General features: G+C 45.8%; 1 protein-coding gene across 1 annotated transcript in view; it reads left to right on the forward strand.

Annotated features, from left to right (window-relative positions):
• DNAH11 (dynein axonemal heavy chain 11) overlaps positions 1-17,123 on the forward strand; it is a 292,856-nt gene that overhangs the window by 269,058 nt on the left and 6,675 nt on the right. Inside the window, exons 75-77 of the mRNA XM_043967174.1 lie at positions 1,874-2,065; positions 6,734-6,853; positions 14,683-14,925. Of these exons, the coding sequence (XP_043823109.1) occupies positions 1,874-2,065; positions 6,734-6,853; positions 14,683-14,925 (555 nt within the window). The remainder of the gene's footprint in view (positions 1-1,873; positions 2,066-6,733; positions 6,854-14,682; positions 14,926-17,123) is intronic.

Consider the following 17,123-nt stretch of genomic DNA (forward strand, 5'->3'; position numbering starts at 1 on the left):
TTTGCTCTCCAGGATGGTTAAATCAGTTCACAACTTTATCAAAAATGCATTTTGTCCAAATTTTCCCATATCCTCTCCAACATTTGTAATTTTCTTTTTCTGTCATATTAACCAATCTAATACATATGAGTAGGTACTTCAGAGTTGTTTTTGTTTTGTTTTCAGTGAGGCAATTGGGGTTAAGTGAGTTGCCCAGGGTCACACAGCTAGTAAGTGTCAAGTGTCTGAGGTCGGATTTGAATTCAGGTACTCCTGAATCTAGAGTCAGTGCTTTATCCACTGCACCACCTAGCTGCCCCCAGAGTTGTTTTAATTTGCATTTCTGTAATCAATAGTGATTTAGAGGGTTTTATTTTTAAAAATATATGACTATAGATAACTTTGATGACTTCATCTGAAAACTCCCTGTTCATATCCTTCGACCATTTATCAGTTGGGGGATGACTTGTATTCTTATAAATTTGACTCATTTCTCTATACATTTGAAAAATGAGGTCTTTATCAGATAAACTTGCTGTAAAATTTCCCCATTTTCTGTTTTCCTTCTAATCTTGGCTACATTGGTTTTGTTTATTATGCAACCCCTTTTAAATTTAATGTAATAAAAATCATCCATTTTATATCCCTTAATGTTCTCTATCTCTTGTTTAGTCATAAATTCTTAACTTCTCTATAGATGACAGGCAAACTATTCCATGCTCTTCTAATTTGTTTATGGTATCGCCTTTTATGTTTAAATCATATATCCATTTTGATCTTATCTTGGTATGTGGTGTGAGATGTTGGTCTATGCCTAGTTTCTGCCAAACTGCTTGACAGTTTTCCCAGAAGTTTTTGTCAGATAGTGAGTTCTTGTCCCAAAAGCTGCAGTCTCTGAGTTGATCAGACACTAGATTACTATCATCTTGTATTGTCTTGTATACCTTATCTATTCCACTGGTCCACTACTCTGTTTCTTAGCCAGGACCAGATAGTTTTGATGATTACCACTTTATAATAGAGTTTGAGATCTGGTATGGCTGGGCCACCTTACTCCGCATTTGTTTTTTCATTAATTCCCCTGATGTTTTTTATTTTGTTCTTCCAGATGTTTTGATATTTTTTTACTTGTTTATCCTTTCCCCCACCCCAAAGTGGAATGTAATCTCTTTGAAAACAGACCCTTTAATTTCAGACTTTGTGTTCCCAGCCCCTAGTCCAGCTTTTTGGCTTATAGTAGGCACTTAATAAAGGTCTGTTGATGAGCTGATGAAGGCAGATCATTTCTCAAATAAATATGGACTCCATGCATCCCCCTGGCTCACTCACATAATAACCACCCTCTTTTCTTAAGAGCATAGCTTTAGAAAGAAAAAGACCATCTTGTCCAACTTCATTTGGCACATAAAGACCTGAGACAAATTACATGGTCACAGTCACACAACAGAGTAAATGCAATAGCCGAGTTTTGAACTCAGATCCCCAAGGCTTAAAATTCAGCCCTTGGTCCACTGTCTTATGTTTCAGGGCAGACATCCTTTGAAAAAGCTTATCAGTAAGCTTCCCACCTCTTCCTAGGAGTAGATCAGGCATTTATAGAGTTTTATGATGTGCCAAAAGCCATGTACATATCTATATCTATATCTATCTGCCTACATATATATACATACATACATACACGTGTGTGTGTTTCTGACAACATCCCTGGGACGGAGGAACTGTTATGGTTCCCAGTTTGCAGATGAGGAGACTGAGAGAGGTTCAGTGACTTGCCCAGTGTGTGTCTCCAGTGGGAGTTTATCTTGGCGTCACCCCAGCCGGGAAGCAAACACTAGCTGCAAGGTTGAGAAGTCCTCGGGACCCTGATCCAGATTTTCCTTTTCTCTTCTGCTAGGACACCCTAGAATCAAGCTCCAAGGACCAGGAATTTAAAAGCATCCTCTTCTCCCTGTGCTATTTCCATGCCTGTGTGGCCGGGAGGCTGAAGTTTGGACCCCAGGGCTGGAATAGGAGCTACCCTTTCAACCCTGGAGATCTCAACATCTGCGCCAATATCCTCTACAACTACCTTGAGGCCAATGCAAAGGTAGGGGGACTGGTCAATAACCCTTCTGGGGAAGAGGCGGGGAAGGCCTGCCTGTCAGTCGCTGGATACCCCATACACAGGACCTTAGTTTTCTTTGCATCCCCTGCAGGAAGGGAAACCAGTCTGATCAAAGGTTCTCCAGTTCTGGACACTTGAACTTCACAATCTAGGTCAGATGGGTTCCACATAAGCAACTGAGCAAAAAAAAAAAAATGTCCTTCATTATGTTAACAAAAACAGTGGTTTACATGTGCGTATATGCCAAATTCATTAGGCAGGTAATGAAGCATTTGCACAAATGTAATTACAGACAGCAATCCTGACAGTCCATAACCCTGCATTAATAATCACTCCAATTAGTTCCGATGATGGAAGCAATTTACAGCACGTCACATGCATAAATAATGGTGTATTTCCTGCACGTGTCATTATTATGTATTAACGAGGCCACCTTGCTATGACTTTCTCAGAATGTTCCCCTTGAGTTGGAGTTAAAGGTAAAGGAAGCTTTTCAGTCCGGTGTTGGCTTTGTGCTGTCTAGGTCAGGGCTATGGCTGGGAATTGCTCACCGAGATCATATACCAGGAAACGCTTCTTCTAAACCTGACAATTGGATAAAATAGGCAAGAACCCTGCATTTGGAGGTGGTTGACTTAGATTCCAGTTCTAGCATAGGGAAGTCACTTGACTTCTTGCCTGTTTTCTCATCTATAAAATGGGAGTGTTGGACGAGATTTCACGTAAAATGCCTCTATTGGGCATGCACTATGTGCAATGTGCTGCACTGGGGTTATGACAGCCCCTCTCCCCCACAGAAGAAGGAAGCAGTCCTGCCCTCAGGGAGCTCACATTTGGCAGGTTTCCTTCTGGACTCAGCTCTGGTTCTACCCTCTATAGGAGGCCTTTCCTACCTGGCCAGATCAAATACCTGATCGCTGGGCTTTCCTCAAGACTACGCTCAAGAGTCACCTGCTAGACGAGGCTTCTCCAGTACCCACCAGCTGCTGGTCACTTCCCACTGTGTCAGTCATCAAGCATTAATTAAGCACCTACCATGTCCCAGGCATCGCACTAAGCACAAGGAATACAAAACAAGGCAAAAACCAGCGCCTGCGCTCAAGGAGCTTGCACTCTCATGAGGGAGAAGGCATACAAACAGGCTGCATACAGGGAGTGTGCACCAGCGTGGGACGTTAGCTGAGACCTTACCCGAGCCAGGGCAGCAGGCTCTGTGGGGGGAAAGTCCCTCCCTTGCCGGGCACATCTGCAAAGGCCTCAGGTAGAAGGTCACCATTGAGCTGAGTCTTCGAGAAAGCCAGTAGGAATTAAGCCTCTTGAGGGCAGGGACTTTTGCATTATTTTTCCCTCTGAAATTCCCTTCTATCTCCTCTATGGGAGAAGGGACCAACCCTTTATTAAGAGCCTACTATGTGCCACGTTCTGTGCTAAAGGATTTTCTATTATCATCTTATTGATCCTCAGTAGAGAAAACGGTTTGCCCATGACCACACAGCTGGGAATGAACTCGGGTCTTCCCAATTCTAGGCCTGATGCTCTATTCCCTGTGTCACCAATTGTGTACGTACCTCGTTGTTTACATGTTGTCCCCCAACAGGATGCCCTGTCCTTGAGGAAAAGGATTGGTTTGGGTTGTTGTTGTTTGATTTGTCATTCCAGCATTTAGCAAAGTACCTGACTAATGTCAATAATAATAACAAGCATTTATATGATGCCTTAAAGTTTGCTAAGTACTTTACAGATTTTATCTCATGTGTATAGCTAGTGTTTAATAAATGCTTATAGACTGATTGAATGAATGTTGTACACATAGAAGTAAATCTAAAACATGTATTTTAGGTCAATTCTAGATGTCCTCTGAAGTCCTTCTGTCATTTTGGGTACTGGGTTTCTGGATGTGCACAGAGGACCCTTTTGTTGGATTCATCTATGTAAAAAAATGCCAGCAAAAACCCCAAATCTCACAAAGAATGGCTCACTGGCTTATTATGAGCATCTGAATGTCATTCATTAGCCCTTAGATCATGGGATCCTAGTTTAAGAGCCAGGAGGGACCTTAGAGCTCATGATCCAATTCTCTCCTTTTACAAATGAGAAAACTGAGGCCTAAGGGGGCGGGGGAGGGGGGGGGGAGGTCAGCAGATTTTCCAGAAGGCAGCAGGAGGGAAGGCTAACACCAGGGATGACAGGTAAAACATTGATCCTCTTTGAATGAGATAATGTCACCATTAGACATACGAGAAATGGCTTCTGGGTAATTTAATCATTTTATTAATACGGCTGATGGGATATTAATAAGAGGAGGTCTGTTGGTGTTTCAGACCAAAGACTCCAGTCTCAGTTCATACACCCTTCCCACTGCAGGAGGTCCATCACACAGCCATCAAATGTAGTTGGTTGACATGATTGGAGGTGCGTTATATTAAAATGAAGTTAGAGAAAGAATATAAGACACCCCCCCCAAAAAAAAAAAAAAAACTTTTCCACCTAGGTGTAGTTTAATCTCATCAGTAACTCCTTAGGCTTTCTAGACAAAATCTGTTTCCACCCAAGATTCTTTGTAAACTTGGGGTTGGGTTGGGTTTGGCCCAGATGAGATTTGATAGAATATGTCAAGGAGAGTTTCACTTAATAAAGAAGGGGAAATCTTTGGGTTCCCCAAGATATTGATTATTAATCATTATTTCCCACAATGAAATCCAATGGGAACATAAATGTAAAGTCTTAGACCCAGGTCCAAAAAGTCAGCCTGCTGATGATCAACTAAGATGACAGTTTGTCAGGATAAAAAAAAAGATGTCAGTTTCAGTGACTGGCTATCTCCACATGGCTGATCAGTGTGAGACCAGCAAGACCCCCCAGATGACCAGTGACTTGCCCAGTCACACAAGTAGTGAGTGATAGAGCCAGGTTTCTGAGATCCATAGCATCATAGCCAATGTCAGTTAAAATGTATCCCAGGAATGAAAAATGAAATGAGAAGGACTTTATTTGCCCTTCAAATCAAAGAGAAGTGATTCCCTTGGGTAGCTCCAGCACATGAGTATGGTCCATCTGGCAGGACCATTAATCAGAGTGCTGTCATTTTTTTCATTAATGATCTCCTCTGGAGCAAGCTGGGGCAGCTGGTGGCCCAGTGGACAGAGCCTAGAGTCAAGAAGACTCTTCTTCCTGAGTTCAAATCTGGCCTCAGGCATTTCCTAGCTGTGTGACCCTGGGCAAGTCACTTCACCCTGTTTGCCTCAATTCCTCATTTGTAAAATGAGCTGGAGAAGGAAATGGCAAACCACTGCAGTGTCTCTGCCAAGATAGCCCCATATAGGGTCAGAAAGAGTCAGATGAGACAGAAAAACAATTGAAACTGGAACAAACCAGCTGACAAGGAGAGCTGCCTTTGAGGTCGGCAGATTCGAGTCCCTGGCAGCTTGCGGGGCACATGCCAGAACTCAGTAGTCATAAAGCTTCTGCCCGTTCAGCTCCATCACATCATGTACCAAACGAAGGCTATAATTAAATTTTTACTTGAGCAGCTGGGAGGCCCCCACAGGCCCCGAGGGTAGAAAGACTCCTGTCTGGTAAAGCTTCGTTGCAAACTGGCATGTTTTGCAAACCCGGGGAAAGCCAAAGGGTAGAGGAGAAAGCCTGCAAACCCCACTAAGCCAAATACAGACAGGATGTTGGTATCCCTTGAATAAAACAAAGACCAGTCGGGGGAAGGCAGTGGACAATGAAGTCTGCAGTGAGGGGATCAACACTGACTCTGCTTCTCAGACATCTGAATGCAGGATCTGTCCAAAGCCAGGATGCCTTTATGCATCTCCCACCTCCACCCTCTCAGGGCTTCCACTAGAAGAGAAGTACAGGCGATTGGGCTCAGTTGTGCTCTCTCTGGTCCGAATCAGGCCAAAGCCTGCCACTGTCCTACTGGTAAGAGAGAAAGCTGAGTCTCAATCAGAGAACAGCCTTTTCAGATGGCATGCTCTTAATTCCAATCCTGCTACACAGATCCTTTTTGGAGGGAGGTAATAAAAACACCCAGGAAGGGACCTCCAAGGCCAGCTTATTTTACAGATGGGAAACTGAGGCTGGGGGAGAGGGAGTGATGATCCCATGGTGAAAGGGGAAGTGAGCATCAGGGGTGAGATTCGAATCCAGGTCCTCTGACTGACACCAGAGCCGATACCCTTTCTATAGTGCCGCAGGAGTGGCAATTCCTTCCATCAGAAGCATCCTGCAACAAACCTATAATAATTAAGACATCATAAAGACTCAGAGAGGTTCCTCAGACTCAGAAGGTTCGGGTGACTTACCTACTTACATAGCTAAAAAGAATCAGGTACAGAATTTGAACTCCAATTGCTCTGAGGCTGACCATGGCCCATACTACCTCCCAAGGGAGTAAACGTTAAAATACCAGGCCCACATGCATTGTGTGCTCCATATCCACACTTCAAGGGTGCTTTGAGACCCTTTTCCATGCAACATCACTGTTTGTGTTGAGGAGTCCCCAAACCTGATTCCCTCAGGATACCTCATACATCCTTACTCTGGGAGTCTAGCTCCCAACTTAGAATACTCTTGGACCTCAAGGCATGCCATGTTCTTTCCAGGGCTGGGGGAGCTCACCTGTGCTTTCTGTGCCTGTCCCAGGTCCCATGGGAAGATCTACGTTATCTCTTTGGGGAGATCATGTACGGGGGCCACATCACGGATGACTGGGATCGCAAGCTGTGCCGGAGCTATTTGGAAGAATTCATGAACCCCTCTATGGTAAGGCTACCCTTAAGACTGCACCAGGTGACTGGCTATTTATGCAAAATCCATGCCAGAATGCACGTGCTTTTTCTTGGCTTTCTTCTGCCCTTGAGTTACTGCTGGCTTTTCACTTCTTGATTTGTCATGGAGATGCCTCTGTGGACAGGTCGCATCCCTGCTCCTCAGAAGAAGGTAAGCCCCTTGAGGACAGGCTCTCTTCCCTGGGTCTTTGTTTAGTCTTTTCCTTTATTGTTTTGCTCCCCAGTGTCAGCACCTCGGTCTGGGACTGGGACTTCCTTGGTGTGGAGAACACCCTCCACATGTCCAGACTGGCATCGCCTTCAAAATTTATAATCTTAGTTGTTTGTGGGCACTGAGCAATTTGCCCAGCAAGAATGTGTCCAAGACAGAACCTGGTATTTTTGAGACAGGGTCTGCCCAGCTCAGCCAGGATGTTAGTGTAGACATCACTCACCGGTAGAGCCTATTGTTCAATAGCACAAAAGTCTTGACCTGGGATGGTACATCACGCCTTAGGCTGCCTGGGAGCTCACCATATTGGTGCTAGAGTTTGTGTGGACACTCAGATCTGCTTGGGGGCAGGGAGCGGGGAGGAACCAAATGTTTATTAAGCACTTACTCTGTGCCAGGCACTGTGCTAAGCACTTTACAGTTAATTCTCATTTGATCCTCACAAGCCTGGGAGGGAGGTGGTATTATTATCCCCATGTTACAGTGGGGGGAACTAAGGGAGGCAGAGGATATAGCTACTCTCTGAGCTTGGATTTCAGCTCATCCTCCCTGTGAGGTCAGCTCTCAATCTGCTGGGAAACAATGCCTCTTTGCCTTGTATGTGCCGAGCACTTCATAAATGCACATTGGATTGAACTGGAACTTGTGGGGTATTTCTTTGTACAGTGATTTCTTCTCTAGCCCAAAGGACCCAGAAACCAACCCATGAATTTTTCTTTTCCTCTAGGTAGGGAGCTGAAAGGACATTCCATTCTCTCTGTCTCTCTCTTTGACTCTCTCATAAAACTCTATGGGAGGTTATTCACGGTGATTCATTTCTGGATTTAGGACGGTGTCTTTTCTGGGAGACCCAAAGTTATGTCTGTGCTCTCTGCCTCTCAAGCTTATTTCACAGCCCCTGCCCTTCAATATTTTATAGCTGCTTGTCCCCCATACACCCCAGTTCAAATGCCTCCTCCTCCAGGGCAACCACCATGATTCTCCCAGGCATTTAACAACCTTCCTTCTTAGTCTGCACAAAAGCCTTTGTTTTATCTAATGAGACTATTACATTATAATAATAATATGTGGTGTGATTATCTGTGTTTGTTTTACTCCCTGCCAAGGAAACAAGCTCCATGAGAATCATTGCATGTTTGAGTGGAAAAAGACTTAAAAACCATCTGGTCCAGCCCATGTCTGAAGGAATCCCTGCCATAGCTTCCCTGGAAGGGGGCAAGGAGGAAGAAAGGTCCCCTCCCAAGGCAGCTCCTTCCCCTGGGCACAGCTTTTATTATCAGGATATTTTCCTTGACTTCAGGACTAAATTGGGCCTTTGCTCCTTCGAGGGTCACTCCCAGGACAAACGGAATCCCTCCTCCACAGAACAGCCCTTCCCAGGTAGTGGCCGTTCTTTACCCAAGCCCTTAGCTCTGCTGGCCACCTCCAAGTGCTTACCACAAACTAGGAGCTTAACAAGGGTTTGCCGAATGAAGGCAGAGTCTACTTGAGGCTTTAATTGCAAGAAAAGGAGCAGCACAATTTCTATTGTTTCAGCCAGGCTGGGTTTTCCTACTCTTTTTTTTTTTTTTTGGTGAGGCAATTGGGGTTAAGTGACTTACCCAGGGTCACACAGCTAGTAAGTGTCAAATGTCTGAGGCAGGATTTGAACTCGGGTCCTCCTGACTCCAGGGCCAATTCTCTATCCACTGCGCCACCTAGCTGCCCCAGGGTTTTCCTACTCTTCCTGAAAATGTCCTACTAGAAAGGCATTTAGTCCCATTCAGGAATGCCAATCCTGGATATTTTAAAGCACCTACTATGTGCTGGGGGCACAGTGCTAACACTGAGTGAGGATACAGGACAGAAGCATGACAGTGCCTGCCCTCAAGAAGCTTCTATCTACTGAAGGAACATAACTACAACATAATGTAACAACCATCAACAATACGCTATTTAAAATACTCAACAAGTATTTGAAAATTTAAAAAACATGAAAATGGCTTCATTATATCATTCCAAAATAGTGGTCTCTGTTTTGCAGACACCCACAGAGTCCACCACTTTGAATGAGATAGTCAAGCCATTTTCCACGCATCTTAGACTACATATACGTACACACATTTATGCATGTATGGATAGCCATGCTCCATCCCCACATGTATGTGTACATACATGTGTCATTCTAGATAGATATATACACACACGAGCACATCTCACTGTCTATTTCTTTCCTTCAGTGAAATTGATGGAGCTAAACGCCCCTTAGAGGGGGCTGCATAGAGAAGCTATTGTCTTCCCTTCTGACTGCTGTCACGGGCTGGCCCCCGGCTCCCAGTCTTTTAGTCTTTCCTCAGTCCTAATGAACAGGATTGTACATGTCAGAAAGCCACTTTCAATATAGCTCGATTGGAAATCACTCCTCGGAAGGGGCCTGGGAGCAGGTTACCATGGAGACGAGAAGGATAAACAGGGCTGTGTGTCTGACCTCCAGCAAGGCTGATTTCTCCAAATGATGGTGGAGGTCAGGGGGGCCCCGGGAGAAGCTCACATGCCTGTTTTGTCCTCCTATCTGGCCTGTGGATAAGTAGAGAATTACTGCTGCCAAATGAGGCGGTCCATTAACCTTTGTACACCTCTTCGCTGGCATCCGAGTGATTGCCAGTGCTGTGGTGGGGATGGTGCCCGAGGGGCATCACTGGTGTGGGGATGCCCTTTAGAAACGGAGGGACCCAACCTCCCAGACAGATCCCAAGAGGTGTCCGTACTAACTGGCCACACCCTCATCACACTCAAAGGGCTCTGGCCCTAGTCAGCTCCCCAGGCTTGGACTGACTTGCAGAAAGATGTTGTCGGAGTGTCTCGTCACTTGTCAGCGATCGTGCCACAGAGACTGCCCTAGGGTCCTGAGGTTTGTCCAACATTTCTACATGCATGTAGAGCTGTAATTAGGACAGGATGAATACCTTTGGCTTGGGGGTGTCTTCCCCCTCAGTGTCTGGCACAGTGCCTGGCACACTGGTTTGTAACTGTGACTGCATTGGGGTGGAAAATGCCGCAAGCCAGTGTCCCACACCCAGGGGTGGTCACACTGGATGGCGCATTTCTGTCAAGGCATGGTGAGGTAGGGTTGGAGCAGGGTTTGACCCCCAACTTCCTCATCAGACCTTGGCCAACCATTTTCAAGTCATTCTTAAACCAGGCCAGCTGAACTCGACCTACTCCCTGGAAAGTGGACTTTGCCTCAGGACCCAGAGTTCTGATAGATGAGCTCTGGCTTGATCAGACCTCTCTGTCACTTTCCAGGCATTTCAAAAGCACTTTGGGCAGCTAGGTGGCGCAGTGGATAGAGCACCAGACCTAGATTCAGGAGGACCTGAGTTCAAATCCAGCCTCAGATACTTGACACTTACTAGCTGTGTGACCCTGGGCAAGTCACTTAACCCTCATTGTCTCCCCCCCAAAAAAAAACCAAAACCCCCCAACAGACTAGAATAGAAGCCCTTTGAAGGCAGGCACACTCACTTGCTTAAACATGTCTAGCCCCAGAGTTTAGTACATTGCCTAACACTGAGCAAACACCGAATAGATTATTGTTCTTTCATTGTATCCCCAGTTCAAGAGAGGCAGCTAGTACATAAACATTTATTAAGTGCCTACTTCCTTGTGCTAAGCATTGGGGACCAAAGAGAGGCAAAAGACAGTCCCTGCCCTTAGCGAACTCACAATCCGAGAGCAGCTGGTGTAGAGAGAGAGCTGGTCTCAGAGTCTGTGTGACCCTGTACATGTCATTTCATGGCTCAGTGCCCCTCCCCCCCCCAGGCAACTAAAATTGGCAGAGCTGGTGCTGACCTATATTGCCTGAGGGAACTCCTTATATTTGTGAGATCCCATGTCCATCTTAAAAAAGAGAGAGAAGCCCCAGCTGACCAGCATCCTGCCTTGCATACAGTAGGTTGGATTACATTAAATTGTACCTTCTGGCTCTGAACCATGTGTGTGCTTAAACCCCACCCCACCCCACCCCACCCCCCATTCTCTTATTTGATCTTGAATCTTTCCTGACATTAGCTTCTCCCATTTTATCTGCTTATTTATTGCTCTGGAATTGTTGGCCCTAAGCTCTTTCCTGCTCTATAATCCTCTGATCTGCATGGAGCTTGAAGACTAAAGGCAGGCAATGAATGATGCAAATTCACAAGTAACTAATCACATTTTTAACATGCTAAGTACGCTGGAAAGACTCAAACAAAATGGCAAAAAAACCCAAACCCCAAACCCAAGCCCAAGCCCTCATTTTGATGGCTAAGAACTTGGATTAATTTTAGGTCAGGCTCCATCATTTGCTCTTGGTCCTTTCCACCCTGGCACCGCCATCCTCCGCTCAGCGTCTTCCCCTACCAATCCTAGGCCCCAGGGCCGTTCCTAGTCCTTGCAGAGGCCTGTGCTTTCCTCACGCCTTCCCCTTCCTCTACCGCATGTGCTTCGAGCCCCTTCCTTAGCTACTTGCTGGTCACACGGGAGGGCTGCTGGCTTCCTCTTCCTTGGGCAGATGCTAGTGGGTCCCTCCCCCCCCCCCTCCTATTCTGTGATCCCTGCTTAGGTTCTGCCTCCTCAGACGGAGGCCGACTCTGGAGCCATGGTTTGTCCACCCTCTGGAAAGCTCAACCCAAAAGACAACAGTAAGTCACTTCTGGAGAGCTTTAAGGTTTATCTCATCGGGCCTCAAGTTTCTGTGGGTGTCACTAATCCCATTTTACAGATGAGAACACTGAGGCTCAGAGAGGTTGGGTCACACTGTTGACCTGGGCCTGAGTCCAAGCTCAGTGCTCCATCCACTCTACCATGTTGCCTTACAGATAGGTGTGTGCTAAGCCCTGCATGTAACCACGGGCAGGCTACTGCCCAGTACCCTCATCTGTACAGTGAAGGGACAGCAGAATGTCATCTCCTTGGAGGCAGGAAATGCTTGGCTTTTGTGTCTGTATGTGCAGTGTCCGGCAGCGCTCAATGGGTAGTAGATGCAGAGTCCTGTTTTCATGGATAGGATAAAATTGTAATTAGTTTTATTAATTTGGCATGTAAACAGATGCTTCGAAAGTGCTTAGAAAGGTCTGTTTAATATTTCAAGCTTTATGGACTCTGATCTTCTTAGCACAATTTAATACTGTGATAGAAGAGGAATTGATTTTCTTAGGAAAGGCAAACCTTTGAAACTTCTTCAAATAATTATAAATTTTAATGGGTGGAGTTTGAATTAATGGCATTTTAGGGGCCTTTGATGATATCCAGCCTTTTGAGTTAAGGATTCCCATTTGATAACTTCTTGAAATTAATATCATCATGCTTAATAATCTTTCTATTGAAGCAAGCTGAAACACAATCACATAGATATGATTCTTCCGTGGCTTACATTGGAACTGGATCTTTGTGTGTTTAATTTGGAAATTACCCGATAGAGCTCTCTGAAACTGAGAATTAAACCTCAATTTTGTTACTCCTTTCCTAGCACATATTACAAAACTTAGCAGAATCGAGAGTCAATTTTAAACCTATTTTTGGTTTGTTTTCTTAAAGATTTCAACTGTTGCCTCTCCAAATGTCTGGCTGGATTTAAAACCTTAACTTTTCTTAAACCTGTCTTCCTGTGTGAAACATCAGCTCTGGGACTCTTTCTCACTCTCTCCCACCTCACAATGGACTCAGAGGTTGAATCCCCAGAGGCCAGCTACTCCCCCAGCCCTGTGGCTCTAGAAGTAATCTAGAGAATCTGCAAGTGTTTTTCTAGTATTTTAAGCTGATGAGCCTAAAAAATTATTGGTATATTCCCCCAATATCATTTAACAAGTTACTGTCTCTCCAATATATCAATTAACCAGTAACATCAATTAGCTTTTACAAAGGGCAGCTACGTGGTACCATGGACAGAGCACTGGACCTGGAATCAGAAAGATCTGAGTTCAAATCTAGCCTCATTTACTGGGTCTGTGACCCCCCCTCCCCCCACCACTCCCACCCCGGGGCAAGTGACTTTCCTTCTGTCTGTCTCATCTGTAAAATGGGGATAATGACAACACCTACCTCCCAGGGTTGTACCCGGAGGATAAAAGGAGATAATATTTGTCAGACATTTTGCAGAAACCTTAAAATGTTATGGAAATGCCAGCTACTATTATCATTGTTCAGACCTCACACTTGAAACAAATGAAGTAATGTAGGTAGAGCATTTTTTTTTTTTGCAGGGCAATGAGGGTTAAGTGACTTGCCCAGGGTCACACAGCTAGTAAGTGTCAAGTGTCTGAGGCCGGATTTGAACTCAGGTCCTCCTGAATCCAGGGCCTGTGCTTTATCCACTGTGCCACCTAACTGCCCCCAGTAGAGCATTTTTAAACTTAAAGAACCACATAAATATGAGTTAATATTTTCTTGTTATTTAATTGAATTAGACTAAAATTTCACATTTCAAATCTTAAATCTTTAAGGTCCCTTCCAGCTTCGTTCCTATGATCTTGTTGCTATCTTCCCATGACAATGATTCTTCACTGAGGAATTATTATCTTATCCTAGAGGTGAGAGGGAACCATTGAAGTTTGACCCTGGAGAGCGACATGGTCAGAACTATACTTTAGAACAATACTTTGGCAGCCTACTGAAGGACAGACTGACAAAGGGAGACACCTGAGGTGGGCTTGAAGCAGGAGGAGACAAGGCCTGGACTAGGGCAGTGGCTTCATAAATAGAGAAATGGGGACAAATGCGACAGATCCCATAGAAGGAGAACCAATCAGATCTAGCAACTGGTTGTTATGAATAATTATTAATCTGTAATGATTGGAATGATGCCCCCTACTGGAGACTTGCTGTAGGAAAGCTCCGCCATGAGGAAAATGCCTCAGAGGGCAAGGCCACGTGGCTTTTCCTTGGCGTCAGGAAATGACGTTTGCTCATGGGTGCTGTCTATCAAGGCTACCAGCCAATCAACTTGAGGAGCCTCCTATTTTCTGGGAGGAGACAGGAAGGAGGAAAGGGAGCCTGCGCGGAGAGCTCTCGTGCTTTTTGGGTTCCTGACTTGATGGTGGTGGTGGCGGCAGAGGACTTCACAGGAAATTTGAGGAAAGATAGGAATGCCAGGCTGTTGGAATTCTGTTCTCAATCTTTTTTCTTTCTATTTTTCAATAAACCCTTAAAAACCTAAACTCGTTTTATCAGTGATTTGAGTCAGTTTCCCCCAAAACTGGGGGAACAGATTAGAATCCACATTTAGAATCTTACATTACACAAATCTTAATAACAATTAATCTTCTTAATAATAACTAATCTTCTTAATACTAATCAATAATGATTAAAAACCACTGACATTTCTATAATGCTTTAAGGTTTGCAAAGCACTTTACAAATGTTATTTTGTCCTCACAACAAGCCTGGGAGGGAGGGAGGGAGGCGCTATTCTTACCCCCATTTTACAGATGAGGAAACTGAGGGAAGCAGAGGTGAAGTGACTTGCTCAGGGTCATAAGGCTATTATGTGTGGGAAGCAGGGTTAAGACTTCTTAACTCCGGGTCCAGGTCTGAGGGGGACAGTTGCAGTAATCCCCCTTCTTCTTGTGCTTAAGTTGGAAGGAGAACTGCTGCTGGCCCCAGGCTTCCCAGCGCCGCTTACTCTGGACTACACGGGCTACCACCAGTACATCGAGGAAATGCTTCCCCCCGAGAGCCCAGTGTTGTACGGCCTCCATCCCAACGCCGAAATCGGGTTCCTGACGGTGACCGCGAACACCCTCTTCAGAGTCCTGCTGGAGATGCAGCCCAGGAGCCTCCTGGCCAACCAAGAGCTCACCCAGTCCACGGAGGAAAAGGTACAGTCCCTAGCCTGCCCGCGCCGGCTGGGCTCAACCTGCTTCTTACCCCTGTTGTTTGGGGGCAGAAAGGGCCAATTATTCCTTCTTCGGAGGAGGACATGGTGAAATTTTACATTGTAATAGCAAATTAACTTTTCCCCTTCCCCTCTTATCATTACCTACCTACTGTAACTGTCCAATATGCAGCCTATTGAATGAGGGACCAGCTACACACCAGCTGGGTAGGGCAGTATAATAGAGTGTTGGCCTAGGAGTCAGGAAGACATGAGTTCAAATCCTGTCTCGGGTATATTTAGCCGTGTGTCCCCAGGCAAGTGACCACACTGTTTCGATTTCCTCCAGCAGATGAAAGCACTACCTCATATGGCTGTTGTGAAACTCAATCAATTTAAATTGCTCTTTAATTTGCATTTGAATTAATAATTTTTGTAAAGCACTTCACAAACCCTAAATAATAATAATAATAATAGTTATTATTATTATTCAGTGGAAAGAGCACTGGATGCCAGGTTGTTGTTGCTAACTCAATGTGAAGTTCTCACAGGCAAAGCCCTGGTCATTCACCCGAGTAGTGGCCTGTCTATCTAATGGTTGGTAACCCTCTGAAAAAGGACACAAGGGTCAGAGCAATGACCACCTATGGAGTCAACTCCCACTTCTGCCATTCACTTGCTATCAGGGAGGGTTTGGGCCATCTGTAAGATGAGGTGGTTGGACCCCAGGACCTCTTGGGGCCTATCCCATTCCAAAGCCCTAAGCCTGTGACCCTCCGACATCTAGTTTGACCCATCTCTGAATGGGAAAGGCCAAGACTGGCTCAGCTAGAGGCTCAAGAGGTTCTCAAGGAAGGAGGAAGGTGCCCTTCCCCCACCCCAGCCCCAAGCAGCCAATCCCTATTTGGGCGGGAGCTGTCTGGGCTCCCAGCTTTTTCCTACTATTAAGCTGAAATTGGTCTAAAACACCTACCCTTTGCTAACTAGGACTAAGTACAGTTAAGTATTGGGTAAATAGGCAGCTTGACGGCATCATAGTGCACAGAGCACTGGCCCTGGAACCAGGAAGACCTGAGTTCAAATGCAGCCTCAGACACTTAGTAGCTATGTGACCCTGGGCAAGTCACAACTATTCGCCTCAGTTCCTCATCTGCAAAATGAGCTGGAAAAGTAAGTGACAAACTACGCCTGTATCTTTGCCAAGAAAACCCCAAGTGGGGACACAGAGAGTGGGGCATGGCCGAACAATTAGGTCAATAATTAAAACACCTGAAGACACCTTTTCTGTCTTCCTTTCCTCCAGCTAGAGACCCGTAGTTCCTTCAACCTGTCTCTGTGGGGCCTCATCTCAAGTCCAGCTTCTCAAAGCTCCCTCCTCCAGATGACGTGGGCCTAGAGCAGAGGCCGGCGGCACTCCCTCCCATTGGATTTGGGGGCTGCCCCAGGATCCATTCGGCGCATGTGCTGTAACGGGCAGCGTTCTAGACTTGTGCCTTCTGTAGTCGGCTTGTGAAATTGACTTGTTGAGCCCGAGTGTAAAAGTTTACATCGAGTCTCTCAAGTTTCGGCACTTCAGGTTTGTCCCCGTGTTCGAGCCTGGCAAGGGACTCTTGGATCCCACTCCTTTCACCCAGTGATGAGCTACCTCCCCTTTTGTGCCTTTGGCAAACTGGAGGAGGGCACCCAATACCTTTATCCGGATAATCTAGAGAAGCATTAAGCAGCACAGGGCTGAGCATCAATCCCTGCGGCACTCCACTGGATGCCCCGTTCGAGGGCTGCATCAAGCCATCAGCGACTTCTCTTTGGATGTCTGTGAGTCCCTGGGGTTTTCTTGGCAAAGATACTGCAGTGCTCTGTCATATCCTTCTCCAGTTTTATGCGGGCAGGGGTTAAGTGATTTACCCAGGATCACACAGGTAGTGCCTATCTGAGCTCAGACTTGAACTCTGGTCTGACTTCAGGCCCAGTGCTCTATCCACAGCACCACCTAGCTCCCCCAGTTCTGGGTGTACCTAAAGCTACTCTTTTCCAGCCCACCTGTGTCTGTCTGGCCCACCCGAATGGTTAAAGAGGCAAACTCTGCTCTTCAGCATCTTCCCGACCTCTCATGGAATGAGCCCTCTAAAAGGGAGAGGAGGCTGGCTGGTCCCAGCCTCCTCGACTGTTGAGGCCAGGCTGACTTAATGACCATTGTTCTGA

The sequence above is a fragment of the Dromiciops gliroides genome, chromosome 5, assembly GCF_019393635.1.
Source record: "Dromiciops gliroides isolate mDroGli1 chromosome 5, mDroGli1.pri, whole genome shotgun sequence".
NCBI lineage: Eukaryota > Metazoa > Chordata > Mammalia > Microbiotheria > Microbiotheriidae > Dromiciops > Dromiciops gliroides.